Raw genomic sequence first — 18132 nt, 5'->3', positions numbered from 1 at the left:
AAGAAACCTTCCTCAAATTCGGCACTCAAAATTCTCTACAAAAATAGAAAACCGGGTGGGTACAGTAACCGCGAATCCGCGATTCACCCCGAACCTCACGGATTCAAGCCCGAACCGATTTCTACCGAATTCCAACCGCCAAAACTCATTTCCCGACATCTAATCCAACCCGCAACAACCACTAACAGCCATACTCGGCCACCAATAGCCATGATTAACCACCAATAACCATGATCAACACCTTAATCAACCTCTAATCACCCCAAACCGCACCCAAACGAGTCCGAAAAATACCCGACGTCCTAGGCGAGGTTTAGGGAGCGACTTACCGGACTCTAGACTAACTCGGCTAGAGCGGCAAGGGGGACGGCTGGCCGGCGGCGATCGGCGGTGGCGGCTTGCTCCGGCGATGCTCGCGATGATCGGCCGTCCAAGGCCGAGAGAGATGAGAGGATTTTGGTGAGGAGAGAGGAGAGAGTTCTCTGTTGGGGGGCTGCCGTGAGAAGAGAGGGAATGAGGAGAGAGAGAGGAGAGAACAATTAAATATTTGGTCCAAGGTTTGACCAATTTTTTCTTAATTCCAATTTTGCCCCTAAAACACTTGGTCCACATTCTTCCAAACCAAAATATCTAAGGCCTTTTTGTCCAATATTTTGGGGCTGATATTTATCCACACTTAATCCCCAAATTCAATTTCCAAAATCCCCAAAATTCGAATACCCAAAAATAGGCCTAGGGGCAAAATCGTAATTTTCCGGTCCCGGCGAAATTCCAATTTTCGCACATATGGGTTCCATATGTGGCCAACATAATATGGCGTCGAATCGCGAAATTCACTTTCTAAGTCCTCGAAAATCGATCGCGAAGTTCCGGAATAAAATAATATTATTTTTCCAATTTTTGTCGAAATTCTAATTTTGGCCGTAACCACTCCAAATATGCGTGGCCACTCTAAAATGACCTTGGCCTCGAAAAATAACCTCAAACGACCTCAAAATCCAACATCGGTGTCCATAGGGGCAAAACAGAATTTTTCCGGCCCTGACCAAATCTATTTTTTTGCGTAAATGGGTGGCCCCAAGGTTGGCCAAGCCGAAACGTCATCGGCCGCTCAAAATTGTCACTTTCAAAATTCTCGATTCGCCAAAAATCGATATCCGTGTACTTATCTCGCTAGGTCATAGATTACGCCTCACCCGTGAGACACTAAGTCAAATCACGTACTAACCAAGATTGTGACCTAATCCTTTAACTAGTGAAACATCTTTAATGATAAGATTTCATGCGAACTAATCCGTCTACCCCTAAGATGTTTCCTTTACCAATGATTCTTCCTTTATCTTTTCCTCCTCAGAATGTCCGACAATCGTTAACTAGTGCATCTCCATCTAAGGTTCTTCCTTTGTCTTTTCCTCGACGAGACTCCATATAAACTTGAAACTATCTCCTATCATGTGCCTTGAGCATCCATTGTCTAGATACCACTTGTTTTTCTTCAAAATTACCGTAGAGAGAGAGATGCTCATCTTTTCTTTGGTACCCACTTAAACTTGGGTCCTTTAGTGTTAGATTTAAAAACATCATCAAATCTTCTGTGAACCTTTTTGGGCATCATCAGCTTGTTTGGACATTTTAATTTAAAATGACCATATTCATTGTAGAGTGAGCAATCAGGAAATTGCTTGCCAGAGACTGTAGTGAAGTGTCTTGCATAATGATTCTTATAAAGATGTGCAGGAGGTCATTTAGCCAATCTTTCTTTGTATTTGGGAAAAGGATTCTTCTCATCTTTATTTTCCTCATGTCCTAAACCACATTTATTGTGGTGAGGAATCTGAATCGAGAGAATGTGCTTCAAGTTTTATGAACCGAGAGAAAACTTAGTACTAATTTTTGAAATTTCTTCTTTGAGAGAGTCATTATCAACTTGAGAAAGTTTAACTTCCTTTTCTTAGAGGTCATAGTCCTTTTTCAAGTTGTCAAATGCAATCTTGCAAGTAAGTTTTTCTGTGGTAAGATCTAGTACTTCCTTTCTCACAATAGAAATTCTTTTTAAAGCCTTTCTATATTCATCAAACATTTCCTTTAAGAAGTCCTGTATTTCTTCATAAGAAAGTTCAGGCTGAATTACCTCATCTTCTTCTTCATGATCCGAGTCGGCCATCAAATAGAGGTTTGCTTCTTCTTCGTCGCTGGTTTCGCATTCTGATTCACTCCATGTTTCAGTGTTCAGTGCTTTCTTCTTCTTCTCATACTTTCCTCTCTTCTTTTTGAGCAATGGGCAATCTGGCTTTATGTGACCTAGTTTTCTGCATTCATAACAAACAAGATCTCTACCTTTGAGTTCTTCCTTGCTCTTCTAGAATCTTCTTTCCTCAGGAGTCGTTTGCCTTTGAATTTTCCTCCCTTTTTCATAAGGTTGTTAAACTTTCGAGTGAACAGTGCCATGTCTTCATCATCACGTTCATGCTCAGATGACAATATATCACCTGCATCATTATTGTTAGCTTTAAAGGCTATGGCTTTCTTACCTTTTGAGCTACCTTCCTCGATTTGCTGCTCTACTTCATCGGATGGGAATGTTCCAATCAGTTCTTCCAATGTGATTGGTTGAATCCTCGTTGTTTCTCGAACTGAGGTTTTCACATTGTTCCATTCTTTTGGTAAGGCTCTCAGTAGTTTGTTCACTTTTTCTCCATTGGTGAATATTTTTTCTTGATGTGCAAGGCCATTCACTATGTCTGTAAATCTGTTGAACATTTGAGCTACTGTTTCATCTGATTTCATCTTGAAGAGCTCGTATTGTCTAAGAAAGATGTTTAGCTTCATCTCCTTTACTCTATCAGTCCCTTCGTACGTGAGTTTCGGTAGATTCCAGATTTCTTTAACTGTTACACATGTGCAAATTTTGTTATATTCAGTCATAGATAAAGAGTAGTATAGAAGATGTTTAGCTTTTGCATTATGTGCTGCTCTTCTTCTTCGTGTTTCCTCTGCGTTATGTGCCGCGGGAATATTGGTAGTAGCATTCTCTTCTGGAACTTCTTGATCAGTTCTTTGTGTAGTAGTAGGTGCAAGTACTTCCACGCTACGTTGGATCACGTCCCATATTTCAAGATCAGTTGCTTCAAGATATGCTTACATTATGTTCTTGTAGTAACTGTAATTGCTTCCATCAAAGTAAGGCAGCTTGTTAGGAGCAAGAACATCACTAGTACTAAAACCACCAAAGTTAGCCATAAGAGAAGATCTTTATACTCAGAAGAAATACTCTTCTCAAGATGAGCAACTAGGCTCTGATACCAATTGTTGGGACTAACTATGCAAGCTAAAGGGGGGTGAATATGTTGCTTTGAAAGATATTATAGTTTTTGTGGAAAATAGCATGTAACAAAGAGATATTGGAAAACACCAGATATATGAGAAACAATGTATCACTTGTATGCTAGAGATGATAAACAGAAGTAAAAATAGCTGCACACTAGGATATATAGTGGTTTGGCTTTATCCTCAAGCCTACGTCCACTCTCACCACTAACAACCACAAGTTGGGCTAGATTGCACTAGTAATTTGCTGATCAAGTTACACTTTAGCAAGCACCACTCCTATTAGATTGTAGATCACACTACCAGGAGGTGGATGCTGCTATCACTTGGTACACTTGAAACTTCAACACAATTACAATGCAGCAAGTGCTTCGACAAACATGAGCTTTTTCTCAGTACACAGTAAGTAAGAGATTTCAGAATTCTTTGTAAACACATACACTCTCACTTGTTGGCTTCAGAGACCTTCTCTTTTATGGGCATCTTCAAACTAGTCGTTGCTGATGTCCCAGAGAGGCAAAGTAGCCATTAGAGTTGTTGGAGCTGCTATCCTCGGAACTGATTGCCCATACAGCCTATTCCTGAACTTCTTTAGACTTTCCTGAAATAGCTTCTGCTGTTTTACTGTAGCTGCGATAATGACTATCTGTTAGAATGACTCTTCTCCTTTCTATCGGTTTTCTGCTGTGCCTGTCTAGTCCCAACGGCTACTATAGTGACATAACGGTCATATTAAATGAACCGTTACTTAAACATCACCAATTACTAGATCTCTTCAGCTTGAACAAGACATCGTCATTTAGCTGATCTTTGAGATTGATGGTGCTGTTTACACGATCCTTCAAGGATAGTCTTGTGATCTTCTCTTCAATGAATAACATTATGATTATCACTCAGTCCTTTGAATATGTTTGCACTTAGATATTGTAGTTATTATACAAAGGATAGTTTGGGTATCATCAAAATCATTTAGAGATGTTTCTCCAATATGTGCTTGGTATTTATATTCCTCGATTTAGTTATTTCCTGTTAGGCTTGCACAAGAGGGGAGATTGTTTTGTTCTGCTATACTAATCCAATATTGTTCGGATTGCCATTGTTCTCCCATCAAAATGGTATCAGAGCATTGGTTCTTGCTTGATTTTTTTGCCTTGTGTTAAACGATGGAAATGAATACGAGTAGAATGGTTCGAATTATCATGTTTGGAAAGGAAAAATGGAAGACCTTTTGTATGTGAAGGATAATTATTTTCTCATGTTTGCTGATGAGAAACTCGAGAATAAAACTGATGCTGGATGGACTATATTTCATCATCAAGTGTGTGGTTACATTAGGCAGCGATTCAAATTAGTTACACTTTCACTTTCTTGCTCACTTATAAATACATATGCTTTTGAATGCTCTGAGTGTCTTATGAATGTACTCTTTTTGCCTCTTGGACCCAATTTGTCATATTGTGAGAGGGCTCGTGAATATAGGCAGCCCAACCCCAAGGTTTAAGAAAACTTAAATCGGGTTTTCTACCTGTCTATAATTTATATGGAGTAGAAGTAACTGATTTAGAAGACACAGGTTAAGTATATAAGCAGCAGTAAATAAAGCATCACCCAAAAGGTGATCGATAAGTTAGTGTGACATTCTGAAATCTAACCCACTTGGGATTTATGAAATGGATGATTTTATGAACGTACTTGTAGTTAGATCTCGTCCGGAACTGATCATTCCTGGGATACTAACCGTTAGGGAAAGGCTAATTGGAGATTTAAATTCGCGAGATCAAAGAAACTCGATCGTGAATTGACTTTCGACCATAGAATTGTCGAGGTGACATTTTGAGCCAATGTAGGCCGATCCAAGGATAGTTAGGGATCAATTCGCCGCTATCATATTAGTGGATCACGGGTGATTCCGCTTGACCACGAGATGAACTGACGAATGACCCTAAACCTATACCAAACGATCGCGCCCGTCGAAACTAGCAATTGATCCTCGCAATTAAGTGACAAAAAAGCCATCCGTTAGTCTGAGATATGCTCAAGTCACGTTATTTAAAATTTAGTCATTAATTAGAGACCGAGTTGGGCATTGAAAATTTAGAAAGTCACGATAGAACATTTGGACGACGTTGTTATTGGCATGATCAGCCTTAGAATCATCTGAATCCCTCAGAAAAATCGAATTTCGGCAAAAAATGGAAAATGACCATTTTACCCCTAAAAGTTTGTTAAGACCAAGTGTAAATGGGGAAGGGCATTTTGGTCATTTCACCCTCACTTTAGAAATGACAATTTTTGGACAATTTGCCCTTGGACTTTTTGTGAAATTCCCATTTTACCCTTGGATATTTTGGAAAAGATTTGATCTCAATCGTTGATCTCAAGATAAGAACGAATCGTGGCCGTCGATTGAAAAGTAGAGAGAGGGGCAAGATGGTCATTTTGCCAAAAGGGGGACAATTATTGGGTTATATAAACCCTTTTCTCTCTCTCTCCCTCTCATTTCTCCCTCTCTCACGGCTCACTTTCTCTCCCCTCCCCCACCGGCTGACCGTCCCCTCTCCCCTTGGCCGTACCGCCGCTGTTGCCGATCGCCGCCGTTTAGCCGGACCGCCGTAGCCGCCGCATTCCAGCCACCTTGTCGCCCTTGGATAGGTTGTGCTTGCTTGGAAATTTCAAGTAAGTTACAATCTAAACCCTATTTAGGATATCGGGTATTAATGGACTCGTTTAGACGCAGTTTAGGGTAGTTTAGGGGTTGATTAGGGTGATGATCGTGGTTGTTGGTGGCTGATCATGGCTGTTAGTGGCTGTTGCATGTTGGATTAGACATTTGGGAATGAGTTTTGTGGGTTGGAGATCCATGGGTGTGAGCTAGAACTTGAATCTTGATTGTTTAGTTCAAAACTCGGATTCGTGACTACTGTACCCATCCGACTTGCTATTTTTGTGGAGAATTTTGTGGGCCGAATTTGAGGAATTTTTCTTCATGAAAGTTTCTCCCAACATCTTGAAGTATAACATATTTTAAATTTGGAATTTTTGGAGGCCATTTGGGTCGTACGAAAACCCATTTTCAGACCGTCTTAAAACTGCCCAGAACACTGTTCATCCCGACCTTCTTGTCTTACCGAATTTTTATAAAATTTTCCAGATCTATTTTCAATAAACTTCCTCCACAAAAGTTGTTGGAGATTTTCTTTTCTATGACATATAAAAATTTCAAAGCTTTTCAAGGTGATTTTGGTGTTAAAAGAAATGTATTTTGTGGACAAAACAGTCTGTTAGAGCGAACTGATTTTGGTCTGGTTTCGAGGGACAAAAAAGCATGGTTACAGATTAAATCGGATTTTGTGTTTTTCATAAGAAATGTTTATCAAGATGTTTTTTATGATATATCCAAAATTTAGAATTTTTGGAGTTCGTTTACTATTTATTTTGATGGGATTTCGGTCACTGTGTAAACTGCCCAGATTTACCCTGATTCTATGGATGTTCATTTTTATGAGCGGAATGGTGGGGGTGTCGAGGTTGAATAGTTGCTGCCCTCGTGACTGGAATTGATGCTTGAATGTGTGTTTGTATGTTCTAGGGGCTGAATTGATATGGTTGAATTGGGTGCATTTGGGTGCATTTAATTAATGTTCGAGTATGTGAACGTGTGAGATTTGAGGTGTGTGATGTGCGTGTGATCACTAAAAAGCCCTGAGGCGTGTTTACACGGGGTATAGATAAAATATGGTGTGTTGGCATGTTCGCGTGATCACTTAATCCCTGATGCGTGTTTACGCGGGGAATTGAACCGGCTTGAGGCGTGTTTACGCGGGTCGTGATACGAATGTGGGGCCTGAGGCGTGTTTGCGCGGGCCGTGGAAAGAGATTGAAAGTGAAATGTGTGATGTGGCAAGTGAGAATGTGATCGGGCCTGAGGCGTGTTTACGCGGATCGCGATAGGAATGTGGGGCCTGAGGCGTGTTTACGCGGGCCGAGGAAAGAGATGGAAAATGAAAATGGTGTGGTAGTGCATGAATGAGTGTGAAATGTGGGGTTCGGAATTGTTGTGTGTATGACATGTGCTTTTGGGCATGAGAATGGCTTGAAATGTGCATGTGGTTTGAAATTCGTGTATTTGAGACTAATGTGCAGGTTGAGCCCAGGTAAGTCCATTTGTGTGTGATATGTATGTATTGAGTGATTGTGTGTTTGGACCTGTCTGGAGATACGTGGTAGCTTAAGTGGGGTTTAGGCTGTCAACTTATTGAGAGTTGTCTCATGGTTGTTTAACCAAATTATTTCAGAACCCCGCCCTGAGCCATGAATCTACCGCCACCACCGCCCCAGCGTTTTAGTATCCCTATGCACATCGACCATGCAGTAGTAGAATACCCTATAGATAATCCGATCGAGATTGAGGCAGATTCTGAGTCGTCAGAGGAGCAGGTGAATCAGGGGGAGTCAGATTCAAGTTCAGAGGAGACCGACTCGGACTGGACACCATCTAGAGTTCGTAGGGGTTAGCTGAGGGTAGGGTGATCATTTTTTAAGTACCTTTTTTTGGAGTTGTTGACGTAATCCGGAGAAGCCAGTTTTTTTTATGTGTATTATAGGTTGATGAAATTTTGGTGAGTGCTCGAAGTGACTAATGATTGTGTAATGGACGAGAATGGATATTGTGTGTGTGTATATATATATCGAGGTGTAATGTTATGTTTGGTGGTTTGGCGAATTATCTCTCCCTATTACCCCATGATTTTATTATCAGGGTTTATGTTCTTGTTTCCGCCGTGTGCAAGCTCTGATGTGATCGTTTGAGGTCGGCGACGTTTCCTGGGTCGTCGCATTAATTCGACCAAAGAGGGATGTCGCGAGCTCGATAGGGTTCGGGGCGTGACAGTTAGCTTGTGAGATTATGACCTAACCATTTTCGGTAGGGTTATGCTTCTCCTCTCTGTAACACCATTTTATTGATAAGTATATGAAATAGAAAATTGTCTTTCTATTCTTTTTTCATCACATAAATTTCTGAACTCATCGAATAAATATTCTCAACCTCGATTGGATTTTAATACTTTTATTTTCTTGTCCAATTGATTTTCTACCAAGCTCATAAATTGCTTAAAACAACTTAATACCTCAAATTTATGAGAAATCAAATAGACATGTTCGAATTGAGTATAATCATCTATAAATGTGATGAAGTATACGGCCCCATGCCTTGCTCTTACATTCATTTGACCACAAATGTCCGAATGAATTAATTGCAAAGGAAACTCAACTCTTGTTCCTTTTTCAAATGGTTTCCGTGTTATTTTCCCGCTAGGCAATGCTCGCAAATAGGCAAATCAACTTTTTTAATATTGCCCAATAAGCCCTCTTTAACTAATCTATTCATTCGTTGTTGGCCAATATGACCAAGTCTAGCATGTCATATATTCACACCATTCTCACAAGAGTTGAAAGATGTAAATAAGGAAGAACAAACATTAACATCACTGCAGTCGATATTCAATGCAATAAAACCATCTAGAAAATATCGAGAATCATAATAACTTGTTCCCAAAGACAAGTCAACACAATTGTTATGAAAGTTCAAATTAAAACCAAGCTTAACTAAAACCAACACATACTAAATTCCGACGAACTTTTGGAGCATATAATACATCTTGTAGGGACAAGGTGTGATAACCATGTTTATTCAATTGGCAGGTGTCAATCCCTTTGACTTCCACTTTGGAATTGTTCCCCATATATATCCACTTTGCTTCTTATGGAACTTGTCAGAACTCTACGAAGGTATCTCTATTCTTCGCTACATGGTTTGTAGCCCTTGAGTCTATAGTCCACAAAGGATGAGATTCAGTTACCAAAACAGTACTCAATACATAAGTAACACTCTCAAGTGTACTAAGGGTTTCTACCTTATTTGGCTCACCAAAGTTGCGAGCGAAGTGACCATTTTTGCCACAATTGAAACACTTCACCTTTGAAATGTTCTTCTTGAAAGGACGCTTTCCTTTCTCATATTGGTTGAGCTTCGATTTCTTGCCTGAAGAATTCACTCCCTTGCCGTTCCACCTATTGAACCCACCCAGGCGCTTGCACTTGGAGCCCGAAGCCCCATGTGAGCCAAAATCAGCAAAATAAATGCCTGTTTTTGGTTTAGCCACCAGGAGGCGGTCCTCTTCTAGCTCAAGCTGGCTCATAGCATCCTCAAAGGTCTTTGTATACTCATTGTGGGTCGGGTGCACCTTCTTATGCTCCTAGCTTTGAGGCAAGGAATCGATTACTACTTGCACTTGCTGCTCATCAGTTAGTATGAGGCTAGCATCCTTCAGCTCACTGATCATGTTTAACATATGTCTCAAGTGTTATTTCATGGTTTGCCCATGAGGTTTCTTATAAGAGTTAAACCTTAGAGTGAGCTGTCTTAGTTTGGTGACAGATGTTTGACTAAACCCTTGCTGCCAATGCTGCCCACATATCTTTGGCATTGTCAAAACGCCTGAACTCCCGCATGATATCATTTTCCATACTCAGCAACGTAATGCGAGCAATAGAGTTCTTTTTCTTCCACGCAGCAAATGCATCTTTATCCCTTTATTTCCATCTTCAGGTTCTTCCATAATCTGGTTAAGAGTTTCGAGTGCTTCTTGCTCTTCTAGCACATATTAGATTTTGATATTTCAGTTCCCATAATTATCGTCGTCTAATTTCTCTCCTTTGTTCAGTTCTACTATATTTTTAGATACTGAAGCCATTGTATCTGAACATTTCAGACATATATGCACGAATTATAATGCTTAACATTTATGCATATATTTTACACAAACCTATTACATTAATGAATAATTTCAAATAAGGTTTCAGATTCGAAAGGTTACTATATTTCCAATCATCATCTTAGAAGCCTAATTTGAAATTATCATTAATATAATTATTTATGTAAAATTAAGTTCTTTTAAGCTACTGAAACTTTCTAGAACTTTCCACTCACATATATCATGCATAAGGCAATATCAATATAAGAACAATGCCATTGAATATTCAAAACTAAATATTCCATAAACGATGCATAAGTCTTACATGAAAAGGAAACATTAACAAGTCCTTAAGAAATGACAAATATTGACATAAAAATATATCCATAAATAGTGACTAAACCTAAAAACTTAACCTCAACGAGTCATACGCTTCTCATAAACCGGGAAAGACTAATAAAATTCCTCAGAAAATTTTATGGTGGACGTCTTCATTGCCCCAACCCTTATGTATAGTCTCGGGAAATCCTCTACAAGTTTGTTACAATCTAGAACAACGTCGGTTTCCCAAAAACCATCTAACACTTTTCACCATTCCATTCAAAGAGTGGTTGTTAGCGCTTCGATCTTCTCAAAATTTGGCATAAGGTAACCATTCCAAATGATATCTTATATCATCTCGTTGACCTTGATAACGTGCATAATCATGTCAACAAACCGTCCCATCGATAAACAGCTAACTCATTTCTTAGCCTCGAAAGTTTTGACCTTCGTTCATCCGTCCTTGGAAATATAGACATGCGTATTAAATGTACCATTATTCTTACAACAAATATAGAACAAAGAAGGATTACTTATAATCCATGGTACAACAAAATAGGGAATGCTTATTCATATACACCCAGCAATTGTAATTTCCAAAACCATAAGGAAATACAAGAGAAAATGCCATAAATACCCAAAAATATGCATATTATAGGGTTCATTATGCATTTTCACATCCTTACAAGCATCAAACATGTTAAAATTATGTCTCAATTTTGAGCCCAAAAAGGAAAGTTTCCTAATTCAAATAGATTTCGTAATTGAATGGTTTCCTAGTTAGAGAAGGTTTCCTAAAAAGATGATTCCTAATTTGGATCAATTTCTTGCCTATAAATAAGAAGGGGATGTTATTTGTGAAGATCATTAAAGATAAGCTTTTGATAGTATATTACACCTTGAAGATTTTCGAGTGTTTGAAGCTGATTAAATCTTATGGTAAAATTTGTGTATAATTCCTTCATGAGAATGAGAGATTATTTCGTGAAGAATTGTGGGGTTAAACATTATTTGATTGATCGGGTGTAATTGGGGCTTGGGAAACACTTGGAGTATTTGAGTGACTCAAGTGTGGTTGTAATATCCGTTGTATCGCTTGATCTATAGTGAAATTCAGTGCTGCTTTCTCTGTGGACGTAGATCACTACGACCGAATCACGTGAATCTGATGTCTGATTTATTTTATTGTTCTGTCTATTTTACTATTTAATTGCTTGGCTTCCGCAACAATTGATATTAGAGCTAGGCTTGACTGAGTTTAAAGCGCATCGATAGCGATAGAAGAAGGAAAAGTGAAAATCGACAAATTTGATAGGAAGGACTTTGGTTTCTGGAAGATGTAGATTGATGATCATCTATATTAGATGAAATTGCACTTACCCTATTTGGGGAGAAGCCAGAGACTATGAAGCAAGCTGACTGGGAATTGCTGGATAGACAAGCTTTGGGTGTTATTCGGCTGACGTTGGCTCATAATGTCGTGTTTAACTTGTGAAAGAGAAGACCACTGCAGGTTTGATGGAAACCCTATCGGACACGTATGAAAAGCCCTCTGCAATCAACAAGGTCTATTTGATGCGGCGTCTGTTTATTTTGAAGATGAGCGAAAGTGCATCAGTTGCTGATCATATCAATGAATTCAATGTGATCGGTATTCAATTGAGTTCAGTTGATGTTGATTTTGAAGATGAGGTATGTGCTTTGATTCTGTTATCCTCATTGCCTAATAGTTGGAATATTACTGTTACTGCTGTTAGTAATTCCTCTAGGTCAACAAGCTTGATGTTTGATGGTGTTCAAGATTTAATTCTAAGTGAGGACATTCGTAGAAGAGAATCTGGCGAACATATATCCGCTGCTTTAGTAGGTGAAAATAGAGGAAGAACTTGTACACGTATTAGTAGAAGTGGTATAAACTTGAATAGACATAGTTAATCTAGAACTGGTAGTGTTGTCTGTTGGAGTTATGGTAAGATGGGCATCTTAGAAGGGATTGCTTTAAATTGAAGAATGAGAAGGGTAAATGAATTAGAGTTGAGTCTGCGGATGATGTTGCAGCTATAGCATACAGTAATTCGAATAATGTTGATTATGTCTTGTTTGTCACTAATGATTCGTTGTTTGGCAGATGGATTATGAATTCTGGTTGTTCTTTTCATGCTACACCAAAGAGGAACTAGTTTACTACTTATAAGTACACAAATAGTAGTAAAGTGCAGTTGGGGAATAACGCTGAATGCGATGTTATAGGTTTTGGTGATATTAGAATCAGAAGGCATGATGGTATTATGTAGACATTGACTGGAGTGAGGCATGTTCCAGAGTTGAAGAAAAATCAAATTTCCTTGAGTGCCCTGGATTCAGTTGGGTGTCGGTATTCTTCAGAATGTGGAGTTCTAAAAATTTTTCGAGGTGCCTTGGTGATAATGAGAGGAATCAATCATAGTGGCCCGTATGAGTTTCAAGGTGAAACAATGACGGAATTCGCCACGAAGACATCGGATGCATCTGTTCGAGAGTCTGAATTGTGGCATAAGCGTTTAGGATACATTAGCGAGAAAAGCCTGAAGCTTCAAAGTGAAAGAAATTTGCTATGTGGTTTTGTGGTTAATGAACTGAATGTATGCAGGTGTTGTGATTTAGATCAATGGCAGAAAGTGCAGTTTAGTACGGTTGTTGGAGAAATCACGGATATTGCAAAATTAATTCACTTGGATGTTCGCAAGTTGTCGCGGTTTCCTTCGAGGAAGAGTGATAGATTTATGCTAACAGTTGTAGATGACTACTCGAGACAGACTTGGGTGTTTGTGCTAAGGCACAAATTTGATTATGTTGTGAGGATTAGGCAATTGAGAGCTGTGATCGAAAAAAAGACTGGTAAGATGATCAAGCATGTGCGGACTGACAGTAGCATAGAGTTTTGCCTGAAACTGTTAAACAAATTCTACATGAAGAAAGGCATAGTAAGACACTACTCTTGTGCCAGTGAACCACAACAAGTTGCAGAGTTTAAGAGTAGAACATTACTAAAGACGACCCATAAAATACTCTCTAGTGCTGGTATGGCTAGGAAATTCCTGGCGGATGCACTTAGTATGGTAGCTACATGAAAAATAGATCTCCATCGACTGCGATTGGATGTCGAACTCCCGAAAAAGTGTAGTCAGGTAACGTTGCTGATTATTCTGTTATTAGAATATTTGGTTGCCCATGTTATGTTCGAGTTATTGATGGTAAGTTCAATGGAAGGGCAAGAAAGTACGTATTCCTAGGTTATGCACAAGGTGAGCGGGGCTATCGATTGTGGTGCTTGGAATTAAATTCACCTTTTGTCAGCGAAAAAAGTTACATTTGACGAGTCTCCAGTACTTCTGGCTAGGAGTGTTAGTAGTAGTGTTCATACGGATCTAAACGGTGTTCAGCTTGAGGTAGAGTTGCAATTAGAAACTCCTGAGGTAGCGGGTACTAGCGAAATAATCGATTCAGATGGTGCTTGTAGCGAGGTCGAGCCTGTAGAGCCAACGGTTGCCGTAACTGCTAATATTGACAAGGAACGTGTTCGATCTCCTAATAGATATTGATGCAATAATGGTTTTATTTTATTTGTGGTTGAGGAGGTTGTGTCAGAAAATCCTTGTGAAGCAGTTAAAGATGCATGTGGAGTTGGTATTTTGATGAAGTCCACGGTTATGGCGAAGTTCAAATGAGGCTTGGAGTTAAAAGACATCTGTGGCAGTTGAGCCCATTGGGGGCTGTGGGAGAGTAGTAGCGATGTTTTGACAAAGCAACTGTGATTTGGCTCAAACGTCGAGTCAAGGTGGAGATTGTTAAAATCATGTCTCGATTTTGAGCTCGAAAAGGAAAGTAGGTTTCCTAATTGGAAAAGTTTTCCTAGTGGGAGCAGGTTTCCTAAAAAGATGTTTCTTAATTTGGATCTAATTCTTGCCTATAAATAAGAAGGGGATGTTATTTGTGAAGATCATCAAAGAGGAGCTTTTGCTAGTAAATTACACCTTGAAAATTTCTGACTGTTTAAAGCCGATTAAATCCTGTGGCAAGATTTGTGTATAATTCCTTTGTGAGATTGAGAGATTATTTCGTGAGGAATTGTGGGGCTAAATGCTGTTTGATTGATCGGGTGTAATTAAGGCTTGGGAAATACTTAGAGTGTTTGAGTGACTCGAATGTGTTTGTAATTTTCGTTGTATTGCTTGATCTATAGTGGAATTCCGTGCTACTCTCTCCTTGGACGTATGTCACTATGACCGAACTAGGTAAATCTAGTGTCCGATTTATTTTCTTATTCTGTCTATTTTATTGTTCGATCGCTTGGCTTTTGCAACAAAACATGTAATATGAATATACTAGAATGTAGAGCATTCCATTACGAACACGCTGGTACTAATAATGCTTCAATCGGAGCTCCCACCTTTCTTTCGTTTTTTGGATCAGTCAACGGTCAACGGGGTTGACCATTGGGTCAACGGGTCAGGTCTGTCAATTGGGTCAACGGGTTGATCAACTGGGTCGAGTCGAGTCAACCTGACTAAATGACCCTGCGTGGCTAACATCAGCCACGCCTGTGGAGAGGGGTGGCATGCACCGACAGCAAGGCTGCCCTTTGCGGCCCCCCTTGGCACGTGCCACCCCTCGTTTTTCTCATCTCGATGAGAGCTACCATCTCGTATCTTCAAAATTGATTTTTGATGGACAGAACTCCGAGAAGCGATCCCGAATAGTATGATCGGGTGTTATTTTCGTACCCGAGCAGCCATCGGAGCCGATTCTCATTTTTCGGCAATTCATTTAATATTATATTAACCATGGCTCTAATACCAATGTAAGGAAACGGGTTCCTAATCTCGCATAGTCAAGAAACAGTTCCTAAAACCGAGACTTGAACGAACGAGAAACATGCCAAAGAAAAAATACAAATGCTAATCGAATAGATACATCACTCAAAGGAACGTACCTTGTTTCCACGGATTAGATGATGCCAATTACAGGCTCGAGAGTTTCTCGGATTGTATGTCGAGGTGAAGAGCAAAGAGCAAAAAACGTCTTATTTCCTCAGAAGAACGTCGTTTTTTTTTTGTGATACATTTTCTCTATTGATGATGACTGCTCTCATTATCTCACAAGATTTTATTCCACTTTATATGATCCGTAAATAATTGCCAAAGCAGTTACTTGAGATGGACCCTCATGATGGGTCATGGGCTGGGTTAGCCCAACATGGGTGGCCCACCCATAAAACCCAATATCCATCAAAGATGAATTTGAAAAGAAACAAAGAATATATGCCAAAAGACTTCCTTGGTCAGCCTTATATTAAATCAACCCTTTCTTGTCTTTAACTTTCATGCTAGTATGTTAAGCACTAATGGCAAACAAAAACTTGACTATGATCATCATTTTAGTTTTCGAATACGAGGAAGGCCACAAGGTGGACATGGTGAACAGAGAAGATTACGAGATCTGAAGGAGAGGCAATGCGCTAAAATCCTACCACGGAGGCAAGACAACCATTATGCTGAGCACGCCGGGCTCCATGTACTTCACATGTCCGTTGTCTAGCCTTTGTGAAAAAGGCATGAAGATGGCGATCCACGTCGAGGAAGTCACGACTACAAGTAATAGATCCTGCCGTTTTTGTTTCCCTCCGCTCTGTTGATTTCAATGGCAATTCATGAATGATGGAAGAGTCTCTGTTTGTACCATTTGGAGACATGGTTCATGTTTAACTTGGGCAGCCTTCGTCAATGAAATAAATGTACTTTTGTGTCTAGCTTTAAACCTTTAGTTAGGGTCGTTGGACGAGCAGAGCCCAATCGATGAGTTTATTACCGATGCTATGTTGAAAAACATGTGTAAGTTGTATTAGAAAAGTCCCACATCGAATAATTGGTGTGGTATAGAATAGTTAATATATCCAAGTTAGCTCATAACTCATTGGCTTAAGCTTTTGATTGAAGGTGGGTCTAATTGGATATGTTGACGGGCTTGGACTTGTACTCTCTCTTAACAATCTCCCTAGGTAAAGGTATTTGCACTTTTTCTGAACGCTCCCAACAAATATTATGAGAGCCGATGGTTGATTAGTGCTCCACCCTAATGTGTATCGATGCTAATTGTGACATGTTGATACGGATTAATACCTGAATTAAGGAAGAGAACACCTAGCACTGAGCTTACACGTGAGAGGGAAATTATTGAGATACAAGTGTGAATTGTGTCGGAACAGAGTACATATTCTAGTTGAGATATGATGATACAAAAGGACATCTCAATTAAGAGGAAGCAGACAGATCGCTAAACTCATATGTGAGAGGGAGATTATTGAGATGCATGTGTGAGTTGTGCAAGAAAAGTCCCATAATGGATAATTGATGTGATGTGGAGCAGTTAATATATTCAAGTTAGTCCATAAGTCATTGATCTAAACTTTTAAGTGAAGGTGAGTCCAACTGGATATGCTAATGGGTTCAGACTTGGCTCGGCTCCCTCTTGATAGTAGAGGCAAAGAGAGGTAAAGCAACAAGCGATAGAGCAATAAATGCCAATTGCGCAATGGTGAGGTGTCACGCCCCGAACCTTACGAAGCGCAACATCCCTGCCGAGGTCGAACTTGTGCAACGCCCCAGGAAGCGTCGCCGACCCAAAACCCAAACAGAGATCGAGACACATGCGGAAGCAACATAAACACCCGAACAAATAAAACAACACGAGACCAAGGATAGCATAACAACAAATAACGAGATAACAAATATACATTTATATTAATCAGGGAAACATTTACACTATCCATTTACACCAAACATACACCACGAACAAAAAACGGATCGACGGCCACTAACTGCAAAAAGGGGTAGATGGCTAGGTGGTGAAACTACTACCTAAGATGGGGCTCCGATCAAAAAGGTACTGGCCCGACCTATCTAAGCTAAGGCTAACCCTACGGAACCCAGTCCGGGTCGGATCCCGAGGACTCAGAAGATGAAGAACTGTCAGACAGCTCCACCTCGGAGTCTAAGGAATCCAGCTCGGACTCGGCCTCTGCCGGCTCCTCCTCAGAGTCCATCTCCTCAGGCTCGCCTTCCTGCTCGGGGACCTCCTCCATAGGCTCCGGGTCAGTATCCCAGTCCACCGGCTCCTCGTCTATCGGGTCCGGCTCATCCACCTCCCAGACGTCAGGTCCGGTGCCAGAACTCGAACTTCCCTCGGCTGAAGCTCCGGAACTCGTCAGATCTCCGTCGGGACACCGCGGATCCATCTCACCCAGCCCGTTAAACGGGACATCAAAAGTCCGAAGAGGTCCATACTCCCCGGAGTAGTCTCTAAAACACCACGCTACATACTCGTGGGTCTCAAAATGCGATTCCCCCACATCGACCCATACTAAGGTATAATACCTAATATATATCTCCCCGTTCCCTACGGGTACACGGACATCGTCTTCTCTATCTGATGCGGAATCCCAAAACGAACCGGAACCTCTGACATCTTCAAGGCTGGGGGTCTGAAAAGTTGGGTTTTAAACAACAATGAGACGAATCTCAGCGAGTAAAACCCCCTAAACCTAAACTAGGCTAACATGCACCTCCTGATAGGCAACAAATCACGTACAACCAGTAACATTTAACAATCAATTGACCTAGGCCCTCGGGCCCAGATCGATCACACAATTAACCCTGCATGTTAGGCAGTTCATAATGATACTCATGGCACA

General features: G+C 40.2%; 1 protein-coding gene across 1 annotated transcript; it reads right to left on the bottom strand.

The window, feature by feature from the left end:
- Positions 1 to 1951: 1951 nt before the first annotated feature.
- LOC130136781 (uncharacterized) lies at positions 1952 to 17676 on the bottom strand. The gene is made up of 5 exons (XM_056307115.1): positions 17499 to 17676; positions 4087 to 4192; positions 3143 to 3217; positions 2429 to 3088; positions 1952 to 2309 (listed from the first exon to the last, which is right to left on the bottom strand). The coding sequence occupies exons 1-5, from the start codon at positions 17674 to 17676 to the stop codon at positions 1952 to 1954; spliced, it is 1377 nt and encodes a 458-aa protein (XP_056163090.1).
- Between the last annotated feature and the right edge of the window lie 456 nt (positions 17677 to 18132).

Source organism: Syzygium oleosum, unplaced genomic scaffold (assembly GCF_021117445.2).
Source record: "Syzygium oleosum isolate NSW1041296 unplaced genomic scaffold, Sole_v2.1 Sole_v2.50, whole genome shotgun sequence".
Taxonomy (NCBI): Eukaryota; Viridiplantae; Streptophyta; class Magnoliopsida; order Myrtales; family Myrtaceae; genus Syzygium; species Syzygium oleosum.
Note: the sequence above shows the minus strand (reverse complement) of the source record. Positions and strands in the feature narration are given on the sequence as shown.